The sequence below is a fragment of the Lontra canadensis genome, unplaced genomic scaffold (genome assembly GCF_010015895.1).
Source record: "Lontra canadensis isolate GAN:19392208 unplaced genomic scaffold, GSC_riverotter_1.0 scaffold14, whole genome shotgun sequence".
In the NCBI taxonomy this organism is placed as follows: Eukaryota; Metazoa; Chordata; class Mammalia; order Carnivora; family Mustelidae; genus Lontra; species Lontra canadensis.
Genome location: NW_022631008.1, coordinates 26905690 through 26932543, shown reverse-complemented (window position 1 = coordinate 26932543; position 26854 = coordinate 26905690). Strand labels below are relative to the sequence as shown.

At 40.6% G+C, this 26854-nt stretch overlaps 1 protein-coding gene and 1 long non-coding RNA gene across 3 annotated transcripts; one reads left to right on the top strand and one right to left on the bottom strand.

Annotated features, from left to right (window-relative positions):
• The first annotated feature begins 1210 nt into the window (after positions 1-1210).
• On the top strand, positions 1211-14370 carry LOC116868175. The gene is made up of 3 exons (XR_004382761.1): positions 1211-1221; positions 13380-13393; positions 14303-14370. It is a non-coding gene; the product is annotated as an uncharacterized LOC116868175 (long non-coding RNA).
• Positions 5708-25557, bottom strand: AMD1 (adenosylmethionine decarboxylase 1). 2 transcript variants are annotated; one of them, XM_032858320.1, is made up of 9 exons: positions 25109-25557; positions 10559-10645; positions 9496-9622; positions 8805-8907; positions 7654-7696; positions 7405-7549; positions 7205-7297; positions 6969-7124; positions 5708-6572 (listed from the first exon to the last, which is right to left on the bottom strand). In XM_032858320.1, the coding sequence occupies exons 1-9, from the start codon at positions 25216-25218 to the stop codon at positions 6432-6434; spliced, it is 1005 nt and encodes a 334-aa protein (XP_032714211.1). In that variant the 5' UTR covers positions 25219-25557; the 3' UTR covers positions 5708-6431. The 2 variants fall into 2 exon arrangements, with proteins under 2 accessions (XP_032714211.1, XP_032714212.1); XM_032858321.1 differs by lacking the exon at positions 25109-25557 and adding an exon at positions 24709-24787.
• Between the last annotated feature and the right edge of the window lie 1297 nt (positions 25558-26854).

Here is a 26854-nt window from a genome sequence, read left to right as displayed (position 1 = left end):
GTAAGAATGAGACCCTCAAGGGGGTAGGGGGAGGATGATGGTTCATTCATTTGTATATTCTCAGCATTTAGCATTATGGCCAGCTTTTAATTCATACTCTAAATTTTTGGCTGAACATCAGTTTTACTTGTACAGTGAACATATTTTTATTTAAAGATTTATTTCAAGAATGAGGTGGTGGGAGGGGCAGAGGGAGAGAATCCCAAGCGACTCCCTGGTGAGCCCATCTATCTCAGGACCTGGAGATCACTTCCTGAGCCAAAACCAAGACAGATGCTTAACTGAGCCACCCAGGTGCCCCTTAAAAAAATTTAACGCAGTTACATAGACATGTCCAAATGAACAATCCAGCACTCTTTAACTTTTGACATCCAGGTTGTTTTTACATGCAATTTTGTAGGACTATAAACACATTTTGAAAAATTTTCTCAAAACTGAAAATAGAGGGGCGCCTGGGTGGCTCAGTGGGTTAAGCCTCTGCCTTCGGCTCAGGTCATGATCTCAGGGTCCTGGGATCGAGCCCCGCATTGGGCTCTCTGCTCAGCAGGGAGCCTGCTTCTCCCCCTCTGTCTCTGCCTGCCTCTCTGCCTACTTGTGATCTCTGTCAAATAAATAAAGTCTTAAAAAAAAAACCAAACTGAAAATAGACTGTCAGATTATTCTCCTTAAGAACTATTATTCAGACTACCATCATTTAGTGTTTTTCAGAAAGCCTTGCCATTGTTAAGATTTCATTATTTCACCTCATTTTGAAGGCTTTGAGTCCCTGCAAAATGATCAGTCTGGTCAGACAGTTGAGGAGGTACCAGGAAAACGACTTCAGAGAACCGGGGTCAAGGACATCAAGAGGTTAATGAATGCTTTAACTTCCAGGGGTTACCTCAACTTCTTACTACCAAATGCTAAAGAGGACCACTAAATAGGCAAATGTGCTATTAAGGGTGGGGAACTGAGTTGTAAATAAAGACTGTAAAATAACTGAATGAATTCCCAACTTTTAGGGCAACCGTGAAAAGTACATTTTATTAAAAAGACTTAGCTGAGACCACACGGTGATTAATAAGTTGGAAGGTGTGCCTGGCTGGCTCAGTCAGTAGAGTGACTTGACTTCTAGGTTGAGTTTGAGTCCCACATTGGGTGTGGAGCCTACTTTAAAAACGGGCAGGGGATGGGAGGAAGTGAATCTGAATGCTTATTTCTACTTGTGAAACCTTGGGCAAAGTGTTTGGGAGCCTGCTTCAGTCAGAGAATTTTATTACTAAACTCCCCCAAGAACAGGAATATTGACAGATTTTTTAAAAGACAGGATCATTTCATGTGTGCCAAAAGGGGGAGAGGAGGTCTGATAAAATACATCACCCGTTCCTGAGAAGATGAGCAAACTATTAACAGGAAACTTTGTAAAAAAGTATCTATACATAGAAACCAACAGCAAACATTCCTGATGGAATATGCAGGGTTTCCTTCCTAAAACTGAAACAAGCAGGTGACTTTAATAGGAGACCAGGGTAAGACACATGCAAGCCAAACCCTCGTTGACAAAAAGGATGTACCCTTTTTAAAATTATTTTTATTAACATATAATGTATTATTTGCCCCAGGGGTACAGGTTTGTGAATCGTCAGGTTTACACATTTCATAGCACTCACCACAGCACATACCCTCCCCAATGTCCATCACCCAACCACCCACGATGTACCCTTAAATGCCTACTTGGGCTACGTTGAAGAATACCTCTGTGAATTCTGCTCCCTAGGTGTCTCAACCTCACCTTAGCTGGTCTGCTCTGACCACCTATATTCAATAGGTTTTAGAGGTCCTAACCAATGTATTCTAAAGAGCTCGGCAAGGTCCTATAAAAAGACTTTAAAAATTATTACTTACAAGTTAGCAATTGTAAAGAAAATTCAATTGACACTACCATCAGTGAACCTAAAATTCCCTAGTTCATCAAATCATACAGAACAGCACACAAAACATTTGAGAAAATTATAATGGATTCTATGCAATCCCAATGATATAATCAGGTTCTTTATTTTTAAAAGATTGGGAGAGAGAGGCAGAGCACCAGGGAGAAACTCCAGCAGACTTTGTTATCAGCCTGGGGCCTGACACAGGCTTGATCCCACAGCCCCAAGATTATGACCAGAGCCAAAATCAAGAGTCAGATGCTCAAGAGACTGTGCCACCCAGGCTCTTTAATAATGGAAACTGAAGGGTACCTGACTAGTCCAGTTGGTAGAAGATGGGACTCATGATCTTGGTTGTGAGTTTAAGCCCCACCTCAGGTGTAGAGCTTGCCAAAACAAACCAACCCCAAAAAACCCCGACAGGCTTGTTTTAACATTTACACAGAAATACAGGTAATCATGAAATAGTCAAAGCAGTCAAGATCCGGTCAAATGAATTTAAAAGGCACCAAAAGTAATTCAATGGAAACAGTACAAATGGTGCCAGAGTAACCGCACAATCACATGGGTGAAAACAAATTTCATTCCCTACCTCACCGCACACACAGAAACCGGAGATGGGGGACAGATGTGAAAGCCAAAAATTGAGGCTTTCACAAGAAAACAATACCACCACTACCACAATGTGAGGCTAGGTAGATTTATTGACAGGAAAAGATCCATTAAAAATGTTGGTAAATCAAGACTTGAGATTAAGAACTTCTCATCAAGTCGCTATTAGGAAAATGAAGAGAGAGGACTATAAAACATTTGCAGAACACTAAATAAGGAACTTGTGTGCAAAACAGCCAACCTAATTTAAATGTACGAAACATTTTTGAAGTCTACTAACGGTGGATAAAGATATGAGAACATATTCATTACTCACAGAAACAGATTAACATAAGGTACCACTACACATCCAGAAGCCACAAAAACACTTGTATGCAAATGTTCATAGCAGCTTTATTCATGTTTCCCCCAAATTGGAAACCAACAAAATGTTTAACAGAATGGATAAACACACTATAGTACATTCATATACAACGGCTCCTACTTGGCAAAAGGAATACAGGGTTTAACCTCTCAAAAACCTCATATCCAATGAAAAGCTCTTTGAGTATATACCTTGATTCAATTAATGTAAAGTTTAAGTGGGGCAGGGTCCCCAGTGGGACCCCATGCTATGGTGAAAAAAATTGGAAAAGTAGTTAGCTAGGGGTGCAAGTAGACTGAGTTGTCGAATTAGACTTTTGTCCCAATATGGCTGTGCACTAAGAAATGTATCCACTTTCTGGAACTGTAGTTAAGATTTGCATATTCAACTTTGTAAATCTTCCCTAAAAAGGATGTACAGTAGATAGATGGATCTAACAGAGCATGACTGAGGACAGTTTAAGGTAGGATATGAAGATTCAATGTACTATTTTAAATACTCTCCAAATGAAATGTTTAATTACAAATCTCATCTATTTTCTCAGGTACTAGCTAATCCCTGCAGAGCTCAGTTACAAAATCTCTCACAGTACAAGGGATAGACTCCAAAGAACAGTTTTCCATTTTAACAAGAAAAAAGGAGTGGGGGGGAGAAAACCTCTAGTCTGAAGGTGGGGAGTCAGGAATTGGGAGTTATTTGGCCAGGACAATGAAAGTAAGATCCTTTACCTTTCATAGTGTAATACCGCATCTGCGACTCAGATGTCTGAATCTTGTCACTTAACTGTTCCTGTAAAAGAACCTGGTGTTGACAGTATTATGCTATGTGACAACATTTTACTTTTCTAGGACCCATCCTTTTTCACTCAACATCATAGAAAATTTTCTCTCATCTGCTTTTCCTGGGAAAGATCTGAGTATACATTTTTGAAGACTCCGACTTTCAGATTATTGTAGACCATGAAACTTAACCAAAATTTTGCCAAATAAATATGTACCTAACATGGCAAAAAATCATCAAGGTTTTAATTCTGTTCTAGTTAACAGAAATACCGGTGAATGAAATAAAGTGTGTTTACAACTTTTTCCTCCCCGCTGTCACCAGTACACATCTATTCCTCAATAAAGGTTGAACACTTTACCTCCAAACTTTTGGTTTAACTCCCAACTCACAAACACACTTTCTTAGTCTTACTTACCCTTCCTACTCTTTGATATCCAGTATACATATAGAACCCAGCTATTTCTTTTAAGCTTCAGTTATGAAACCCCTAACAAAAATGCTTAAATCTGAGTATAAATTATTCTCCCAGGAGCTTAAAGATCTTCTGTCTTCATGATTACTCTCCCAAATGTTAGAAAATAACCATCAAATATAAATTTCCTCAAATCACAAAAACAAGATGTATTTTTTAAATAGTATACATGACCAAATACTAGACAACAGAAAACTTTTTGAATGTCACTGGACAAGGAATTAAGCAAACTTTTATTGAAGCTTAAATTGTGGTACAGAAATACATTTCAACTGATTTAAGTCCAACACCATGAAGAGAGAAATAATGGCACCCAAATTTCCCCTCTTCTATCATACACACTAGGATTAATTTCAATTACTATTTAATCTATAGTTTTAATTTTTCTAGGCTTTATTCCATACAAATTTGTGCAGTTTTTCAACATTAGATAGAAATCTATTAGGAGGAAAAAAAAAAATCAGACCTCAAGCCAACAAATGTCATCAAATCTACTGGGACACTGTTCAAGAACAAAATCCACTTTGAGCATTGGTCCTCAAAACAGTACCAAAACATCAGGTACCGTGTGCTAATTACAGAATCAAACTGATCCACTGACTGAAAGTTTCTTCAATGAAACTTCGAATTAACATGCTTAAAATAAAAGTCAAAATTTGTGTTCCAACCACTTGATTTCAAACCAAGTAGATTTTATGTTTAGAAACACTAAAAAAAGTGTTTCATTTATAAATACAGAAGGAACAAAAACATCACTGCATCAATCCAGAAAGAATCAAAAAAATTTTTTGTGAGGACAAGAATATAAAAAATTTAGTCAACTTTGCTGTTTTCTCAGCTGCTCAAATCTTGTACTGCAAATATAGCTAAAAGATGCCAACTCCTCAAAGCCTGTATTTCTAGTCATTTCCCATTGACCAGTTTGGAATTTTGTCTTACGGACAGCATTCTGCTTCATTGTGTATGTCTGAATAACATTCTGGGAAGTTTCACCTGATGCTATGAAATCATGGTGAAAGCAACACCAGGAAGAGAAACAGTTCAAGTCAGAACACTATCATAATGCATTACAAAGTCCAAGAACTTTTAAGTCACAAGAGGACAAGGACAGACTCCATTTTCAACCAAAGTTTATGGTGTATTATGAATGAAGATGACTGGAGATATCTACTAAAGTAAAAGTTAAGGGGAATCATCTGAGCTGACTTATTAAATCCTGTAAATACAACCTTTATTCTTAATTTCCTTGCTAATAAACTTAAGTGGTAAAATTATACAAGTACTTACTAGCAAGTTACTAAACGCATGGTATTCATGAGAAGCTAATCTCATTTAACGGGAACAGAGAATGGCATAGTTTCTGGAACAGTTCTGCCAGTATACCCTAATATAAGCGTATGTGTCTTCCTTGCTCATCAACAACAGGTTTATTTTTGTCACTATCTCCCAGAAGAGCCCATGTCAATATAAAAGGAGGCCAAACTCGCTTGACTTTAAAAAGAAAATTAAGCCCAGGGTCCACTCTCCCTTCCCCCTCCCGGGTATAAGATTAGTATAAACCCACAGTGTAACAGTGTATTGCTTTATTGGGGGGGGAGGGGTGTTTGGGAGGCAAGACACCATGATGAGAACAAAATCAATTAATTAAAGGAAGTACAGGTACAGGAAGCAATAATGTCAAAATAGTAAGACACAAAATGGAAAACTGCAATCATTTTCTTAAGAGGACTTGACTCGTGGAAGATAAACTTTAATCGCTGTTGCAAAAAACATCTGTATGAAATAGAAACTGGTTTCAGTAATATTAGTAGAGAGTATGTTCTAGAAAGTGGAGGTAACTGGACGTAAAATCCTGGCAGCAGTTTAATAGAACAGTCCCAGACGATTAGGCTGAGGCCAACACCTAATGAGGACGAAAGCCTTGTCTGTGGGGAATTTTGGATGATACCTGGAGAAATATTACACTGTGCGTAAACCAAATTGAATTGTTTTCACAAGTGTGGTAAAGTTTCATATAGTAAAAGTTTTTTTCTACATGCACTTCAATTTCACAGCAAGAGTGGCATAGGATACCTAAACACAGAAGAGAGCATTCATGCAAGATATCTAACTCCTTGATATAATAATGCATACAATTCAAAATGATTACACTATCATTACATCTAGGGCTTTCTGCAGCTACAAGGTGGTGGTTATGGAAAGCATGGCCCCCGATATCAATATCTAAAAAGCAGCCACCACCTCCTTCTATGTGTGTTCTCTTTTTGCGTTTTTTCTTCATTTTTATTAATCAACTCTGCTGTTGTTGCTGCTTCTTAGCAAAACTGGTAAAAACAAAATTGTAATCATTGAACATAGCGCTCTGGCAATCAAGACGTTTAAAGCCGTCAATCTTCTGGGGTGAAGAAAGCACTGTGCGACATTTAGAACTCTGGGGAAAAAATTAAATAAAGCATTAGTGTTTCCAATCTGAACAAATATTTTCAAACAAAACAGTCACTTAGTAAGTATTTAAGACTACGGTCTGAAGAAAAACTGTGGCATTTGAGTATTTCAGCTGTCTCATGAGTGGATGGAGTGAGATATCTTATGTTATCCCCCGACCTGTCCATCTATCTACAGGAAAAACAAGACAGAAGGAACCCATCAACTGGGCTAGATATAAAGTAAGGACCAAGTCTAATCAAAGATACAAAGCATCTCCTCTACCAGTAACCTTAATAGGAGTACTTCTAGATATCTTATATATGCCATCTTAAAATACATTTGGTAACATGACTATCCTTATTTCCTGAAAGATTTTATTGTCAATAATAAAACAAATTACCTGATTTACAAACAGGGTGGTCACAAATTTTCCTGGCTTGAAGACTTCCACAACTTTCCTGATCAGGTCATCATAGGAGGTCTGACTTAAGTTTGTTTCAAAGCTAACATAAGAAAATTCTGGTTCTGGAGTGATGTGAATAGTCCAATAAGTTCCCTTAAAGAAACAGTTTTATTGTTAATAATAGAATGGATACTCTTGAATATTTAATAATTATTAAGAAAAATATCACTTACATCCGATTTCATTCCATTCATCGAATACCCACAAGGATTGAAAAGTGTGGCATCAATGACAGAACCTGGTATCAGGTCACGAATTCCACTCTCCTGGGAAAGGAAAGAGTGAATTTGAAAATTTGAAATTTGAAAAAAGAGAATGAGTTAAAATATTTAGTCCCCAGGAAGGATCCAGAATTATTCCTGAAACAGCTTACACGAGTGACATCCTTTGCAGTAACACCATCTTTCATGTAGAACTGGTCCATAACTGCTGGGTCAAGCTCACTCATCAGAATTTCCAGGGTTTGATCTGGCTGACTGATTACCCGAGTCTCTGGGAAATCCAAAGTATACAAGTACCTATACAAAAGTAAAAAGTGGTTTCTAAAAAGGACAAATGGCAATTTAAGATAAATTCTATACAGACAAAGAAAAAAAAATCCATAAAACTGTGTCCAACATACCAACAGTCAGAATTCATACGTCCCATACAATATGCTGCTCCATCTGTTGAGGGAAAGAATGAAAAGTAATTTAACAGCTCCATTTAGTAGAATAGCTTTGCCCCCACCCTTCCACTGGTTAGGGTGATAGTGTTTGCCTCCTATCAGAAATGTTATCAGTGAAGGGAAGTGAGTTCACAAGTAGGCAGGATGCCCTCTGTCATCCCTTAAAAAAAACAGTTCACTAGACTATTTATTTTACTGTCATTCAGAGACATACTTCAGCTAGTGCGTTAGTCTGAGTGCTGAGAAAACTATGGCTCACTCTCCCCTAAAACTCCATTAAGGAAATGGAATTTGATCACCCATTTATCTACATTCCCAAGTAAGTACAAATAATTTTATGTAATACATTCTTTCCATGTTTTTGTTCCAAAGCCTCACTCAACACAATGAATTAACTGGGAGATATTTTTACTAAATTATACTCATCACTGACACAGCCTTGTATAATATCTTATTAGTGGGTAAGAATAGGATAAAAATCGGACTTTCTTTTCCATGCCTGTAAGGGAGGAGGGGACGGAAATCTTAAATCCTGCCCGTCAGTGGTTTTGTGCGAAGTTAGTAAAATCATCCTAGGTTTTCAACCACATCTAGGATATAAGGGTGTTAAGGGTGTTAGATTAGATAACCTTTAGTTCCCTGACCTTGAAGCTCAAAAAGAGAAGGTCTATAAATAAAAGCTTAGTAAATGGAAGAAAATCTTGCCAATTTGTTTGAAGAGACACTATGATCTCACTGTGTTGATCATTTTTAAGCCAGCTCAATTCCTGAATAGAATGGCAGGCCAGAGTTTCTTAACATGGGCCAGCATCTTAGCGTGAGTGTATGAAGACACTATGCATTGTTCTGGATGAAGGGAACAAACCACTAAGATATAAATTAGAGCGAGTGGCTAGACAAAGATGATCTCTCCCTCCGGCAAGTGATCATCTTTTCAAAACCAATGACCTGATGTGCATGCACATTCTAAAATTTATAATCTTTACTGACATTTTAATCTTAATAATAACCCACCATATTTGCATTCACATGCTTTCACATATATAAAAAGATCTCTGAAAGGACAGACCTTCTAAGGAAATGGTTTCAATTCGATTTAAACTCACTTGGGAAAATTGCATTAAGAAACTCTATTTCTTCCTGGAAATTCCGGTGTGGGTACCCTTGGTGAGACGGCTTCATGAAATTCTTACGAGAATAAAAGAAGCTCTGAAAAAGACAAGTAACTTTATATGTAGGATTCTATCACCTTTCCTAGTCAACAATTTTTTGCACGTGTATACCAAAATCAAATCTATCAGTATTTCCTCCAATGAAATTTAACATATTTTCCCTTTAATATGTTTAAAAGGTAAGTGGTCTTTTGCTGGCCAATAAACAAAAAATGAAGGCCACTGCATCAGAGCAAGGTTCCAGACCAACATCTATGATAGAGTGTTACACAGGGCAACTTTAAGCTGTGGAGAAGAATCTTAAGAAAGCATTACGAATGCAGATCACATCTGTTGAGTTTCTGGAAACTAAAAAAATACCAATCTACTCATGATGGTCACAACAACTGTAGAGACAAGGTACATTAATTATTTCTGGAGCAGTTATTTAAGCTCTGAGATTTTAAATAGGAATGGAAGCAATAATTTGAGAACATGTGTACATTTAGTTTGGAGAGTCAGTGATTACCCACTACAACTAAGCAGTAAATATACAAATTTATTTACTAGGCATATGTGTATCACAGAGCCCTAATGTTTGCCTGGAGGGGAAAAAAAAAAAAAGATTAGGTGTTTGGTTACTTACTTGAATTGAATCGAACCCACTGTAATCCCTAGCAAGTTTCAACAGGGGAACCAGTGCTTTCAGCAAGAGGGTGGTACCACATGTCTTCAAAATGAAACGTCTCTTGGAGACAAACATGCTACTCTCACTGCATTTGGAAAAAGTCACAATGTTATAATGAGGTTTATGTATTACTGAGATGCAATTAATCTATTATTATTTACAATGTAAAATCTGGCTATTAGTTTTAAATGTGAAGATCTGAAGGAAGCAAAGAAAGGCACTACAGTATTCCTCTCTATTATAGAGAACTCCAAATTTAAGGTTCCGGAACCCAAAGAAAGGCCTTGTATTAGGCATAAAACATACTAGTTCATTACACAAACTCTCTTCTACTACTAAACTTTCCTCCTCACCTCACCTATCTTAGCATTATTATTTACTGACGTCATACTTTACTTCAGCTTGTAGCACGGACTCTCCCAAGTATTTCTGTAAACATTTCATTACTTCTTTTACTAGATAATAAACTCCATGAGGAAAGAAATTTGTTTTTACTCACCATTATATTCCTAGGGCCTGGCACATCATAAGCTTAGTAATTAACCAGGCACTTTATGCAACCATGTTAAATACCGTACCTGCAAGGCCCATTATAATATGTATAAGAAACAAATGTTTTTACTGGGGTGCCTGGGTGGCTCCACTGGTTAAGTGTCTGCCTTCAGCTCAGGTCATGATCTCAGGGTCCTGGGATGGAGCCCTGCGTTGGGCTCCCTGATTAGAGGTGGGGAGTCTGCTTCTCCCTCTCCCTCTGCCCCCACCCCCTTTCACAGTAAAAAAAAAAATGAAACAAGCAAACAAAAAAACCCAATGTTTTTATTGGATAAATTAGCTTTGTACCTATAAACATGTTGAATGGCTTTCTTCTATACACTGCAGACATTTTGTTTTATACTATTATTTCTCAAAGTAAGGTAAAAATGATTATAGTACTGGGATCCAGAAGAACAATTTGCTATTCCATGCAAAGTATGATTCAGACTGAAATCAGGTCGCTAACACCTGTTTTGGCAGGACTTACCTGAGTACATAAGCTTCCTGCTTGTCAGTTTTTGTCACACTTATGATTGAACATTGCACATCCTTCAGAAGAATGTCCCATTCAGATCTATTATTCAACAACAAAAAAGATGATTAAGTCATAACAGTACTTGCCTACTTGAATAAAAATTGTAAAGCTTTTACAATTTGGTGTTCTAACACAATTTACACCCTGCATTTTATAAATTTTTATCACATTTTTGTTCCAGCTTCCGGTAACATTTAATTTTATTTCAAAAGCCTGCCTATATTGACATATCCACCAACTAACAGAGAGCAAACTGGAAAACTGGAAATTTTAAGGTACTTGCAATTTACTAAGAAAAAACAAATGACGAAATGAGTAAGCCAAGCACAGAGGAAATTTAAGCCCACAAACCAAGGACAATCATTATCTTTCACCAACAAGCAAGCAAAGAAGTAAGTCAAAATGAGTCCTTTTTTGTCTATCAAATATTCTTTTGTATTAAAAATCAAGCACAGGGACACCTGGCTGGCTCAGCCAGTAGAGCATGCAACACTATCTCAGGGCTGTGAATTCAAGCTCCATGTTGGGTATAAAGGAAACTTAAAAAAAAAAAAAATAAAAATAAAAAAATAAAAAACCAAAAAACCCAAACAAAACAAAACAAAACAAAAAAACCACAAAAACAAAACCCCACAAGCATAGTACCAGTCAATCCTGCTAACATTTTGTGCCTGTTTCATCATTTTCTTTTTTTTTTTTTTTAAGATTTTTATTTATTTATTTGACAGAGAGAGAGATCACAAGCAGGCAGAGAGAGAGGAAGGGAAACAGGCTCCCTGCTGAGCAGAGGGCCCGATGCGGGGCTCGATCCCAGGACGCTGGGATCACGACCTGAGCGCAAGTCAGAGGCTTAAACCACTGAGCCACCCAGGTGCCCTGTTTCATCATTTTCTAAAAGAAAATTATATGACTAATCACAGAAGGCCATAATTCCTATGTTGGGTAAATTGGTTAAATTGAACAGTACTGAGACCTACCTGAAAAAACTTAGATTAGTTAGGCTTGCTAATGATTTCAAGATTTTATTTATTTATTTGAGAGACAGTGCCCGCACGAGTGCACATGAAGGGGGGTGGGCAGGTCAGAGGGAGAAGCAGACTCCCTGATGAGCTAGAAGGAGCACAATGACGGACTGATCCTGGGACTCCAGGATCATGACCTGTGCCGAAGGCAGTCACTTAAACCAACTGAGCCACCCAGGTGCCCTAGGCTTGCTTATGATTATAGAGCCTATTTGCCTAAAACTTTATCAAGGAGTTTTTAAAATCTATTTTTATTTTTGGGGCACCTGGGTGGTTGGTTAAGCATATGCCTTTGGCTCAGGTTGTAATTCCAGGATCCTGGGATTGAGCCTTACACTCCATTCCCTGCTTAGCAGGGAGCCTGCTTTTCCCTCTCCAGCTCCCCCTGTTTGTGCTGTCAAATAAATAAAATCTAAAAAAAGATTTAAATTTATTTTTACTTTTAAGAGATGGAAAGTGGGAGGAGAGGGGGGAGAAACAGTGAGAATGATTTCAAGCAGACTCCCCACTGAGTGTGGAGCCCAACACAGGGCTTGATCTCACAACCCTGAGATCATTACCTGAGCCAAAAATCAAGAGTCACACACTTAACTGACTGAATCACCCAAAAGCCCCTGCCAAGCAATTTTTAATAGAGCTAATAATTAGCTCTCTTTTAAAAAGGTGCCAACGGTTTATGTTAAAGAAAAAGATACACATTTGGGGTACCTGGGTGGCTCAGTTGGTTGGGCGACTGCCTTCAGGTCAGGTATGATCCTGGAGTCCCAGGATCTAGTCCCACAATGGGCTCCTTGCTCTGCCAGAGTTGGCTTCTTCCTCTGACCCTCCCCCTTCTCAGCCTATCTCATTCTCTCTCAAAGAAATAAATAAAATCTTTAAAAGAAAAAAAAAATACACAATAGAGTGGGCCATACATTGGCAGTTTGTTTCAAAAATTTTTTAAAGATTTTATTTATTTACCTGATAGAGACACAGCTAGAGAGGGAACACAAGCAGGGGGAGTGGGAGGAGAAGCAGGCTTCCTGCCAAGTAGGGAGCCCGATGGGGGGTTTGATCCCGGGACCCCAGAACATGACCTGAGCTGAAGGCAGATGCTTAATGACTGAGCCACCCAGGCGCCCTGTTTCAAGTTTTTTAAATTATACAATTTGTTGTTTAGGAAGAAAAAAAGTTACAATTAAGACGCAGTTCTGAGCAACACAAACTGTTATTTTAATCCTCTTATTGTAGGTGGTCATGCAATAGCTTGGCCTTTCCTATTTCTAAGACTCAAAGTTCACTAATGTATGAACATTTCAGAACCCACTGTATTTCAATTCCACAAATGGTATCTTTAATGGAAAAAAAAAAAGGAATAATGGGGCTCTAAAAGAAACTACTGCTTTTCTGCTTTGTGACATTTCTTCTTTTTTTTTTTTTTTAAGATGCTATTTATTTGACAGTGAGTGAGACGGAGAGCAAAGCCAGAGGAGCAAGAAAGGGAAAGGGAGAAGCAGGTTCCCTGCTGAGCAGGGAGCCTGGTGAGGGGGGCTCGATCCCAGGACCCTGTGATCATGACCTGAGCCAAAGGCAGCCGCTTTAACCGACGGAGCCACTCAGGTGGCCAACTCTGTGACATTTCTTGCAATTAATGGTCTCTAGGCTTGCTTTCTTTATACCTGGCCGGCAATTAAAACCTACTTCACATGACTGATAAAGATTAAATTACATAATGCATACAAAATTTACCTACCTGATGGAAAGAATTTAAGCACTGGATACATAGGTAAGTAATAAAATTACGGGGTCTCTCTTTAGAGCTTATCTAATTCAGATCTTACCTAATAACTTCTCACTAGAATTCAGCATTCTTGCAAATATTCTCTTCCACCCACTGGAAACGCTACCTCCTCAGTTATATTCACTATTCATGCAGACTCCTTCAACCCGTTTTATAACTGACATACATCACTCTAAGCTTAAGGTACACAGCACAATGGTTTGACTTACACTTTTGTGAAATGATTACCACAGAAAGTTTAGTTAGGATCCTTTATCTCACATCTACAATAAAAGAAGAAAGCAAAGGGGCGCCTGGGTGGCGCAGGGGGTTAAAGCCTTGGTCTTCGGCTCAGGTCATGATCCCAAGGTCCTGGGACCGAGCCCTGCATCTAGCCCAGCCCTGCATCGGGCTCTCTGCTTCACCAGGAAAGACTGCTTCCTGCCCCCCTGCCTACTTGTGATCTCTATCGAATAAATAAATAAAATCTTAAAAAAAAAAAAAAAAAAAAAAAAAGCAAGCAGTAAAAGAAAACCTTCCCACTATGAGAACTCTTGGGATTTTATTCTCTTAACTTTCACTCATATAGCAGTGTTAATAGTATATTAAGACTTTTAGTAATGCTCTGTAACTTTTTCTTTCTTGAACTTTTCCTCTGGATTTAAAAGCTATTTTGCTTCTTCATTTGCTTTGGTTTTCTATGCATTAATTTATCCTCAGATGTTCCCCCAACTGTTTCAACATTTCTTTTGAGTGATTCTTGGCCAAGATTAAGGTACTAAGACTTAGCTAGCCAGAAAGTCTAACATGGACGGGGCTTGTTTACTGTGGGGCTCTATACAGGGCAATGGGGAACTCCCTCCTTATCACGATTTTTTTTTTTTTTTTTTTAAAGTTCTTTCCTGGGCAGGTCAGATTATCCAAACATTCCATTCTCTTGCCTAGAGAACATTAAGATTTCTGGTAGGCAAAAGAGGGTAAAGAGCTAAGGACCTCATTCATTATAAGCTTTTATTCTTTGTTTTCAGTATAGTCACTCTACCCTTCAACACTACCTGGTCCCCTCACTTCAGAGAGATCTTTTTGTACTCCCAAAGAATAAATTATTATCTAATGTTCAATTCTCTTGGCATCCCCCTTTTCACCTGACTCAGACAAATTTTATAATATAAAGACAATCAGAAGAACAGCTGATATACATAAAACACACACTGATGAATATACAGGTAACTACCTCTATCCCCATATCCTGTATTTCAGTCATATGGGGCTTTTCCACCAACTCTTTTCTCCCTAGAACAGGGCACCATAAATTTATTCACCTAAATTAAGCCGAACAAGAGTGAAAGAGACAACACATACACTTTGTTCTGGGTACTGCTGGAATGGATTTCACTCTACCTACAACCTGTCCTCAGCACCCTTCATCTAGCTCAAGTCACCTTACTATTCCCACCAACGATCTTTTCATGCAAAGATTTTAATACTCAGCTTACCGAAGAATTTCATTTGTGTGGCTATTTTGGTATTCATGCAAATCCCACAAAAGTCATTCCATATAGTTAGGGAGTTTGTGTTTTATTGTTTTTATCTGCAGTGCCTAGTCCAGTTCAAAAGAGGCCCTCAAGTAAGTATTTGCTGAATCTGGCAATAATTATTCTGATTAAATCTTACGGACATTTGGGAAATAACGAACAGCCTTAAAACTTTTGTTTTTGGGGGCACCTGGGTGGCTCAGTTGTTGAGCATCTGCCTTCGGCTCAGGTCATGATCCCAGGACCCTGGGATCGAGCCCCACATTGGGCTTCCTGCTTCGCGGGAAGCCTGCTTCTACCTTTCCCTCTCCTACTCCCCTGCTTGTGTACCCTCTCTCACTGTCTCTGTCAAATAAATAAACAAAATCTTAAAAAAAAAACAAAACAGCTTTTGTTTTTTGTTATTTTTAAAAGTAATCTCTGGGGCTTGAACCCACAACCAAGATCAAAAGTCACATGCTCTGACTGAGCCAGTCAGGCGCCCCATACAGCCTTAAAATTTTTAGATCTAAAATTGTTACATGCTCCTCTACTGTTTGGGACCTGTGGGACTATTTGCTGCCCCTAATCTTTTTTTTGCGTTCAACATGTTCAGAATGGATAATTCCTACTGATCTATCTTCAAGTTCACTCACTCTTCTGTCATCTCCAATCTACTAGAGCCTGCCCAGGAAACTTTTTATATCAGTAGTTATTTTCCGGTTCCATCTTCTATTTCTCTAAGCCTTTGTCTTTTCCTTTTAAGAGTGTTCACTCTTCTTATAGAATGGTTATGGACAGCTGTTTGTAAAGCTTTACCTACAATCACCTTGAGGTTGTCTTTTTCCTTTGAGGGATGCTGAAAACTTCTCATTCATAAATTGAGCAATTTATGATTGCATCCTGAACATTTTGATGTTATGTAATTCTAAATCTTGTTTAAATCCTGAGGAGCATTTTGATTTTTAAAAGTTTTAGCAGGCAGTTGGAATGCTTACGTTCAGTCTTCAAGTTTTTTATCCAGCTTCTCTGGGTTATATTATGGTTCCAGCTTAGTTATGAAAGCTCTTGCCATGGTATTCAGATCTGTCCTGCTTTTGTGTCACCCACTGGCCAGACTGGGACTGCAAGGTGATCTATCAGTTTTCAAAAGCTTTTGATATACTGTTTATGACCAGATCTATACAGGAGCAGCTCAGTGGTATTTATACAAATCTTTATGGGATCACTTACTTCACCTCTCTCCTTCCCATAATCTTGGCTCCTCTGGCTAGAAACCCAAGGCTTTAGTTTGTCCACCTGCAGTAGGCTGCCTGTGACTATCTGTAACTTGGTTTACAAAAAGGGAAAAGAGCAGTAGGAATATCCATGATGCTCTTCACTCTTGGGACCACAGTGCCTCTGGTCAAAAAGCAGTTTCCCCCTCCTACACCCAGAGTGTTAGGTATCTGTCTGGCCACCACAACTGTTACAGGGCTGCCTGCGCTGTGGGCAAGAACACACACACACAGCAAAGCAATAAAAAAAAACAAAAAAGGGATTTTCCCTACTCTCTCTGACCCAAAGGAGCCAGCCCCCTTTCCTTCTCTGCAGACCAGAAAAAGAGGACCTCTCCTGGGACCACTTTTGTCTGAAACTAGTGTGCAGTTACCAGCTTCTGGCAGCTTTTCAGACACCCCAAGAGATAACCAAAGAGGGGGCGGGGGGGGGGCGAAGAAATGGGAAATCACAGTTGTTTCAGTGGTATTTTGAGTTATGGTTTCCTTAAATTCACCTGCCAACATTTACTTTTCAAAGTCCTCAGCTGTCCCATGCACTCTGCCCAAGGTTTTTAGTAAATCCAAAAGAAAGCAGTGTGCTTATTCCATCCTGAGGAAAACCAAAATGCTCCTGCACTCATTCACCAATAGTTAATAAATTTTGCAACCAAACTCTTCCTCACCTTAAAAAAAAAAAAACCCTTCCTCTGGGGCGCCTGGGTGGCTTAGTGGGTTAAAGCCTCTGCCTTTGGCTCAGGTCATGATCCCAGGGTCGTGGGATTGAGCCCCATATCGGGCTCTCTGCTCAGCAGGGAGCCTGCTTCTCTTCCTCTCTCTCTGCCTGCCTCTCTGCCTACTTGTGACCTCTGTCAAATAAATAAAATCTCAAAAAAAAAAAAATCCTCTAGTATTTTTTCGAAGTCACAGTATGAAAGAATGCAGCTGTTTTAAAACACCTTAAAACACAGCTAAATGATCAACCAAAAACACAGCATCAGGAGAACCAATAGGCTCGAAAAAAGAATAAATCCAGGGGCAAGATGTGAGAGAAAACCGAAAAAGCCAATACAATGCTATACATATATATAAAGTTGAAAAACCAACATCAAAAACAGCAGAGAATTTCAGCTTATTATTTTATCACATTTTTTTCAGGAAAATAAGCCTCCTTTTGCAAATAAAGCTTTACGGGATCATAGCCACACCCAAATCATGGTAAATATCCCCCTCTCCAAAATAGGATGCTCTTTACCACCAACAGTACACGGACTGAATAATACTAGGTCACCATGCCAGAAAGCAAAACATTAACAGTATAGTGTATTTGAAGTTTTCTTAAAGAATCTGTGATTTAATAAAAACATAGTTAAGCTGGAACATTTACAAGGGAAAAGATACACTAAGATGACAGACTTCTAGGTCATGTGATTCAACAAAACCCAAAATGGACAAATGACCTTCAAATAAAGGTGCCCTGAGTACAAAATTGGGGAGTAGGGTGGGTAGGGAGCCACTGAACAGTGGTAAGAAAACTGGATGACTACACAAAAGAATGAGGTTGTATCCTTACACCATCTACAAAAAATAATACAATAAAGACCAAAATTAAGACCGACCTAGGACATAGGGAAAGCTTCAGGACACTGGATCTGGCAATACTTTCTTGGATAGGACACAAAAAAGAACAGCCAAAAGGACAAAAGCAGACAAAAGGGACTATACTACACCAAACTTAACTTTTGCACATCACAGGAAAGTACTAAAAGGAGAAAATACTTGTAAATCATATAGGTGATAAAAGGTAAATATCCAGAATATTTAAGGAACTTCCCCAAGAACAAAAACAAATAACTCAACAGGGCACATGGCTATTTAAGTAGGTGGGAGTGTGGGACTCTTAAAACGGGGTTGTGAGTTCAAGCCCCACGCTGGTTACAGAGGTTACTTAAAAATCTTAAAATAAGTAACTAAATAAATTAACCCCATTAAAAAACTGACAAAGGACTTGAATAGACAGTTTTCTAAAAACAGCCAACAAGCATATGTAAAGATGCTCAAATCACATAGTTAAGAGAAATGCCAATCAAAACCATGAAATAACACCTCACATCCAGTAGGATGTCTACTATTAAAAATACAAGTTTTGGCATAGATATGGAGAAATTTTAACATCTGTGCATCACTGGTGAAAGTATCAAATAGTAAAGCCATTACAGAAAATAGTATGGACATTCCTCAAAACCTTGAAGATAGAATATACCATGACCGATCCAGCAATTCCACTTCTGGGTACACATCCAAAAGAATTCAAAACAAAGGTCTGGAAGAGGTATTTGTACACCCATGTTGTCATTCACAACTGTCAGGAGATGAAGAAACCTAAATGTCTACCAAAGGATTACTAGATAAATAAAATGTTATATATACATACAACACGGATGAATCTTGAGAACCTTGAAATAAGCTACATGAAATAAGCCAGTCATGAACGGTCAAATACTGACTGTATGATTCCATTTATGAGGTACTCACACTCCTATGGAGTACCTAATAAAGCAGTCAAAATCCTAAAGGAAGATGGTTGCCAAGGACTCGGGGAAGAGGAAAGGGGCAATTAATGGGTATAGTTTCAGTTTTGTAAGATGAAAAAGTTCTAGATACCTGTTGCACAGCAATGTGACTATACTTAGAATACTACTCACTTAAAAATGGTTAAAAATGTTAGTTTTTTTTTTTTTTTTTAAGATTTTATTTATTTATTTGAGCGTGCACATACAAGCAGGGTGAGCAGCCGGCAGGAGAAGCAGGCTGCTTGTGGGATCCCACAACTCCAGGATCATGATCTACTGAGCCACCCAGGAGTTCCAGTGTTCAGATTCTTTCAAATCAGTTTTACAAAGTAAATGTCTATGGAACAATGCTGCTGGCAGGTGGAAGAAATCCGTCAGAGTAATCACTCTCATCACCTGATGAGTTGGATCCTTGGTAGAACATACCAGTAGGTCAGTAGGTCAGATCCAGTAGGTCAGACATGCTGCAAATGGTGCCCAGAAATCTGCATTTAAAAGGTTTCCATGCGAATAAAAACTGCTGGTTTCAGGGTTACCAAGTAATTTACCCAAAAGTCACACAACTACATGAAGTTTCCATGAGCTGTGACCTTAGGTTAATAGCTTGATCTGTCTGTTTTAGAGACTTTTCCCTTACCACACTACATTCGTACCTTACCCAAAATACTAGTCTTTGTTTGGGTCAACAGCATCCTAAAATAGGACATCATTCTTCAGCAAAGCCTAGACTGATCAGAAGTTAAATTCTGAGTATACCTTTCCCTGAATTAGGGCAGTTCAGATACGCAGAAAAACACCTTCTCTTTTTGTTCAAAGAAATCAACTGAAAATACACTGCTAATTTTAATTCCAATATTAAATTCTCTATCAAGTTTTAAAAATTTAATATTAGTATAAACACTGCTACATTCAGTTGATTATTACTTTCAATGCATACTTCTTTAAAATGAGTGCTTTGGGATAGCAGTTCAAACTTTTTTGAAACTTTTGTTAAGAATGTAAGGAAGCTTAATTCAGTATGAAGATTTCTAACTTCAAAACATTTACGAGGGGCACCTGGGTGGCTCAGTAGGTTAAAGCCTCTGCCTTTGGCTCAGGTCATGATCCCAGGGTCCTGGGATTGAGCCCCATATCTGGCTCTCTGCTCAGCAGGGAGCCTGCTTCCCTTCCTCCCTGCCTACTTGTGATCTCTGTCAAATAAATAAATAAAATCTTAAAAAAAAAAACACCAACATTTACAAAAAAAAACCCCATTTACACTAAAAGGTTTCTTGGCAATGGGTTGTAAATTTCTTCAATGTAAAATCACTGATACCGTGCAATGATGTGGTTAAGCAAGGCAGAGTTCTGGGAAAGTTAATGTTGAAGTGTAAATTACAATCTTTCCAACTGCCCCCAATCCTTCACTAAAAATTAAATTTTAGCTCACAAAACTTGAAGAAAAACAGCCAAAACATCCCACTAATCCTAAATGTCTTCTCCAACACGAACACTATAGATTCCAGTTTTTATGGTTTCAAAGTGTGCAAATAATACACCTCTAACCTTCCCACAGTTAATTATTTATTCTCTTCACCTCCACTACAATTTCCCATATGAATGCACCTCATTACTATGAATAGTCCCTCAGAGTTATAAATTTAAAAGCAAAAATCTTTCTTCTCAGGAAAATTTATTTTCTAACAGACTTCCTCCCCATAGCTGCCATTTCCTATAACATAAAAGGCTTTTGTTTGGTCCGACAACCCTAAGACCTTTTAATATATGATCAGATTTCTGTTCACGTCCTCTTGAAATCTGAAAAACCGCAGGTTAAACCTAATATATCACCCTTCCTTTCACATTCAAATTCAAGTAATGTGTGAAATAATTTTGGAACATTATATCATCTATTCCTTTATTCATATGGATACACTGGACTGTAGCTTTTTCTTCAACATATTGTTAACCATTATTCTTCAACCTGAGCCACAGAAGATTTTCCATTTTTAAAATTTATTTTTTAGAGCCCGATGTGGGCTTATCTCACAACCCAAGAACAAGAAGGGGCGTCTGGGTGGCTTGGTTGGTTAAGTGACTGACTCTCGATTTCAGCTCAGGTCTGATTTTAGGGTTGTTAAGATCCGGCCTGCTTAGCATGGAGCCTGCTTCATATTCTCTCTCCCCAAGGCCCCTGGGTGGCTCAGTGGGTTAAGCATTTGACTTCAGTTCAGGTCCTGGTCTCATGGTGCTGGGGACTGAGCCCTGCATTGTGCTCTGTACTTGGGGGGGGAGGGTGGTCCTGCCTTCCCTCTCCCTCTTACCCAAATAAATTAAACCTTAAAAAAAAAAAAAATTCTCCCTCTGTCCCTTCTCGTACTCTCTCGAAACAACAAAAACAACTATATAATGTGCACTTTGTCTCCCTTGAGAAGTTAGTAAAAAAGATTCTCAATGTTCTGTAATTTGTTCAGATTACAAGTAAGGTAAATTCCACTAAATGGCCTACAGGAGAGCAGGAAACGTTCAACAGAGAAGTTCCATATCGACTTAGGAGTTAAAGCTTGGAAAGATGAGCCAATTTTGCTTCAAGTGCACTGTATTCCCTCATACTGCATTAAAAATAAAATTCCAGATGGAGTGCAGAGCTAAATATGAAAAGCAAAATGAAATTTAGGAGGAAAGAAGAACATGTTCATTAATCTAAAATGAGCAAAGATATCTTAAATAGGATGCAAAACTGCTAACCAGAGGCAGCTGGCTGGCTCAGTTGGCAGAGCAGGAGACTCTTGATCAAGTTCAAGCCCTATGCTGCCTATATAGGTTACTTAAAAATATTAAAAAACAAAACAAAAAAACCTGAAACAACAACAACAAAAAACCATAAAAACCCTCCTAACCATTAAAGGGAAAATACTGCTAAGTTGGATTACATTAAAACTATGCAATTCTGGGGTGCTCAGTTGGTTAAGCCTCTGCCTTCAGCTTGGGTAACTATCCCCGGGTCCCAGAATCAAGGTCCATTTCAGGCTCTCTGCTCAGTGCTGAGTCCGTTTCTCCCTCACTGCCCCTCACCACTGCTCATGCTCTCTCTCAAACACCTAAGTAAAATCTTAACCCCCCCCCAAACAAAACCAAACCTATGCACTCCTGTTTCTAAAGATATCACTAACAGAGTGAAAGGGGAAGCCACTGAGGGTGAAAGATATCTGTAATACACATATTAGAATTAATCCACAATGTATTAAGAACTCCTACAAACTGCAAAGGCATTAAAAAAACAAAAAAACAAAACAACAACAAAAAAAACCAGGCAGCATTTCACAAAAGATACCCAAATGGCAAATAAAGATATGAAAAGATGCTCAACTCTATTAGTCCGATGGGAAGTATAAACTATTGTACATCCACAATAGCTAAAATTAAAGATAATACCAAGTGTTGGATGAAGATATGGAGCAACTAGCACCCTCATGCTGGATATATATATGCACAGCTTATGACTCAATAATTCTACTCCTAGGTGTGTAACAGAAACGCATACATACTGCTCACAAAATATGGTATACTGAATGACATATTAGTGTTCATACTATTATGAACATACTTGTTCATAGCAACATACTTGTATTAACAATTAACAGCCTGTTTGCTTAAAAAAAGGAGAAAAGGAGGGGCGCTTGGGTGGCTCAGTCGGTTAAACGTCGGCCTTCAGCTTTGGTCAGGATCTCGGGGTCCTGGGATTGAGCCCCATGCCAGGCTCCTTGCTCAGCCAGGAGTCCACTTCACTCTCTCCTGAACAACCCCCCCACCCCTGCTGCCTTGCGCACCCATGCTTTCTCTCTCATAAATAAAATCTTTAAAAAAAAAAAAAAAAAAAGGGGGGGGGGGGGGGCAGATGGCCTTTAAAGGCAAACCAAACAACTTCCCCCAAAGATGATAGTAATACTTATAGAGTGGTTACCATGTGTCAGTTTCACAAGTATTGTACGTATATCCACCCACTTAATCCTTACAGAAGACCAAACAAAGAGAGGTACGCCATTATTATCTTCCTTTTAGAGATGATGAGACATCAAACAGCTAATTATTAAATGGTGCCTGAATTAAAACTTGGATATTATATGGCAATGTACTTAACCATTTCATTATGCTTTACTTACTAGATTATAATCCTCCTCTGGGCCCTGCAACTCCCAACTCAAGAGACTAGAGGCCAATGATCCCTCTGGCCAGGCCCTTAATTTTAGATGATTTACCTAGCATCTACTATTTTTCACGTTACTTTTTACCTCCTTGTAAATAACCTAACCTGTACATCCTTGCTTGACAGGTCACAGATAAAAGTTCCTACCAAGGATGCCAATGGACTTCAGCTAAATGCAACAGATTTTTCAGTTCTTACTTGCTCTATCTCCAACAGCTGAAATGTGATGTAAACTCTCAAATCTGACTTAACGAATTATTTAATGTCTGTAAGACGTTGTGGCACTAAATTCACAAACAAAACAATACTCTGCCCTTTAAGGTTTAACTTTTGCCGTCATTTTAAAAGCCACATTGAGGAAGCAGAACAATTTCAGCTGCCGAAAGTACAAAGGAAAAGTGGTTCTCAAACCTTTAAAGAAAACAAGCTACCCTTTATAAGCCTTTCTCCATGCTCCTTGACTCCGAATTTAACCAGAAAAGCCGAAGCTTAAATTCTGGCATTTTTGCCCAAGCACTTGGAGGAAGGAAAAACCCTCTTTATTAAGAATGCGAGCTTACAAATTTAAAGCTTCCAAACATTTGAAGAGCCAGAGCGAAATAGTTTGTTATACACCTTATAAGACTTACACACTATTAAGTCTTCTTCACTGACAGGATTATCTAATCACAATTGTTTAATCAGACGCAAACCACCACCACCAGCGAATTCTCCCCTTTGTGAAATGGAGGAAATACTAAGCTTCCCCGTTTTTGTAAGTAACTGCTTCCTATAATATTAAGTGTTTAAAGCTCAGCCTGGCACGTAGTAAAGGGCTACGTTAGACATTTTATGCGACGCACAAAGCCTGAAAAATGAGCCCTGTCACATTTTAGCAAACAGGACGCTTTCCAGCAGGAGAATCCCTCAAGATAGACTGCCTTAAAAGTCCCGGCAGCACGTGTCCGCCTGGATCCCCTTCTCCAGTTGCTTTTTGTCAGGGACGGCGGCAAGCGCAGCCTACATTCCTGAAACGCCCATTGGCCCACACCCTGGGGCCAGGCTCTTGCTCGGGCCCAGGAGCTCATTGGTCGTCGCCGCAACCAGGCAGCCGCGCCGGTTCCTCCGCGACACTGCCACACTCGCCGCACTTGTGCGCGGCAAGGCAAGCGGCGGATAGCGGTGTGAGCGCCGCGACGAAAGGCCCAGCAGCTTCGCAACCGGCTGCGCTTTTATCTGCGCTCGGCTTTCTCCAAACCACCAGAATATCTCTTCTGTGCGATCAGCCAAGCTTTCTCGCGTGACCGCCCGGGGTGGGAGGCCGGGGCCCCAGATTCCTTTGCAGGCTTAGGCACTAAAGGTATTATGTCCTGGCTCAGACGGGCCTCTAGCCCGTAAATGCAGTCAAACCTTCCAGCACCCCGCACCTCGCCCGGAACCCGCCGACGCGGTTAACAGGTTACACACCCAAGGTCAAGAGTCTCCGGGGCAAGCCTCAGTGGGCTCCGCGGCCGTCTCCCGGGGCCGCCCAGCAAAAGGATTTGGTGCAGAGCACGTTAGGGCGGCGGTGGGGCCCAGCCACTGCGACACTGCTCCCGCCCAATCCCCTCCGCCCGGGCGCCACATGCTGCCAGCGCGGACCGCGGGAGGGAGGGAGGCCTGCGCGCCAGACCCTCGGTCCGAGAGCGGGGGAGCCCCCTCCTCCCGCAGCACGAGGGGAGAACCAGCCCGGCTTCGGACTCACTCCCTCCCTCCTCGCTCCCTGAGACGGGCACGCCCAAATTAGCGCCTGACTAAGCCTGCTGAGCCACACCTGCCGGGAGGCAGCCCGCGCGGCCCCAAGACGTCCCCAACCGGGGCCCCGGACCGCCAACTCCGGAGGGGAGAGCCCGACGGCGCGGGCCCACAAACCACCCCGAGTGGCGCCGCCCGCCGCCCCGCACGCCGCGCGGGGGACGTTACCTGAGCACGCGGCGCGCCGGCCTCCTCCCCTCCCCCCCGGGCAGCGCCCGGCTCTGCAACGGCGACGGGAGGAGCCGGCTCGTGCCCCGCGTGGACGCGGCCGCTCCCCCCCCCAACATCGCAGCCCCACCAGAGCTCCCGAAACGAGCCCCACCCGGGGACGTGCCCCCACCTGAAGGCTGCGGGCACCCGGCCCCCGCCCCCCGCCCGAGGCTGATGCTTTCGAGGCGACGACAGCCCCCAGCACCCACCTGGGGATGGTGCGAAGATCTCCAGATCCTTGGTTTGCGTCGGGCTGCTGCCTGGAGAACCAAACCTCCAGAAGCTTCTCGGTCCCTTCGAAAAAATGTGCAGCTTCCATCACCGTGAGACTAGCGAACAACCAACAACCACAGAAAATCAACTAAATTAAATCTCTTCTCCCGCCGCTGCCGCCGCCGCTGCGGATTGTTCCAGCTGTGTTACTAAAGTTCAGGTTCCTTTTTTTTTTTTTTTTGCTATAATTTTATATTAACTTTTTTTTAAAAAAAAAGGATTAATAAAATTTTCCCGGCTTTTTTTGTGAGCGAAAGTTGAACGTGAGTCTGTTGGAAATAGAGGCAGATACAGTTCAGTCTCTTGTAGTCCGCTGTTTCCCCGTTAGAGAGAGTAGAGCGAGCGCTAGCTAATGTCGCCGGCCATACTGTGGAAGCGAGAGCGCTGCGTGAGCACTGCATTTATATACTCCGTCTCCCCCGAAAGACCAGGAAGTGACGCAGCATCCCGCCCCTGAGGCTCATTGCTGCTGCCGCCTGTCAATCAACAGCCGCGAGTTGCGGCTGGCTGGCGGCCCGCCTGCCAGGAGCGCGGGGAGATACCCGCCGCGCTGCGGTTCGGGTTCGCGCTGTCCCGAAGGCGGGAGACGGCGCTGTGTGGTCCGGCTGGGGTTTAGAAACCTGGGGTCGAATGCAGAATGGGTGGGGAGAACGGGAAGGGAGTGAGGAAAGGCTGCGCGGTGCTGCGTTAAACAACTGATTAGCAGAGAACATGGGTGGATCCTTAGGAAGGGTTGGCGGGGTTCGGCGGGGGCGGTGGCCACTGCTGGGATGGCGTGGTGGTTTTGATCCTGTGCAGTTCACCGCGATTGCTGAGGTACTTGGCCATTCTCTAAAGTGCGTTTCCCCCAAGGCGAAAGAAGCCACGCATTAAAACTCAATATTTGTCCGTGACTCACATGTTGCTAAGGGTCGTATTAGAAGGCACTTTAATTCTGCTGGTGCCTTAGTTGATGTACGAGTAAACGCAATTCTCGACCCGTTTACACAATAGCCAGAAGCGATGTCTCCCCATTTAAAAAGAGAAAAGCAACGTGGCGCCCAGCCTCGGAGGGCTCCGGTTCTACCTACCTCCCACCATGTGGCTCGCCAAGCCTTGGAGTTGCTCGAGTGCGGCAGCTGCCGTGAAAGCACTGGCAATTCCGTGCTCGATTAGGTCAACTGGTGGGAATTTATTTTGCAAAACTATTTCTAGAAACTGGTTTATTAAACATAATTCTGAAATTGTTTGATAATTTTTTTTCTTTGAATGTTCTCAAACTGATGAACGAGTTGAAAGGGGTGCTCTCCCCACCACAAATTTACAGTGATACCTAATCTCACGTGCTTCAGAAGAATTTGGAAATTCATAGAACAGGCATTCTGACCTATCACTAGCGGTGATTTAAAGAACCATGAATTAAAAAAAAAATAAAGAACCATAAATGTAATACTTAAGTAATCAATGTCAACTGTAAAATAGTTAAGTCGTGGTTTTCAAAGTTTAACCCGAGGTGGCAAAATTGTGGCAACAAAGTTACGACTTTTTCCTTCAGGATTATGGGAGAAAAAAACCCAGCCTGACATAAAAATTACCATTGTCACAACACAAAAGACTTTCTTATCATCCTTAGAGAAAGACTTCCCTCAACTGAAAGTGAAATGAGATAATGTTTTAAGCATGAAAAACTTAATGAAAAAGAT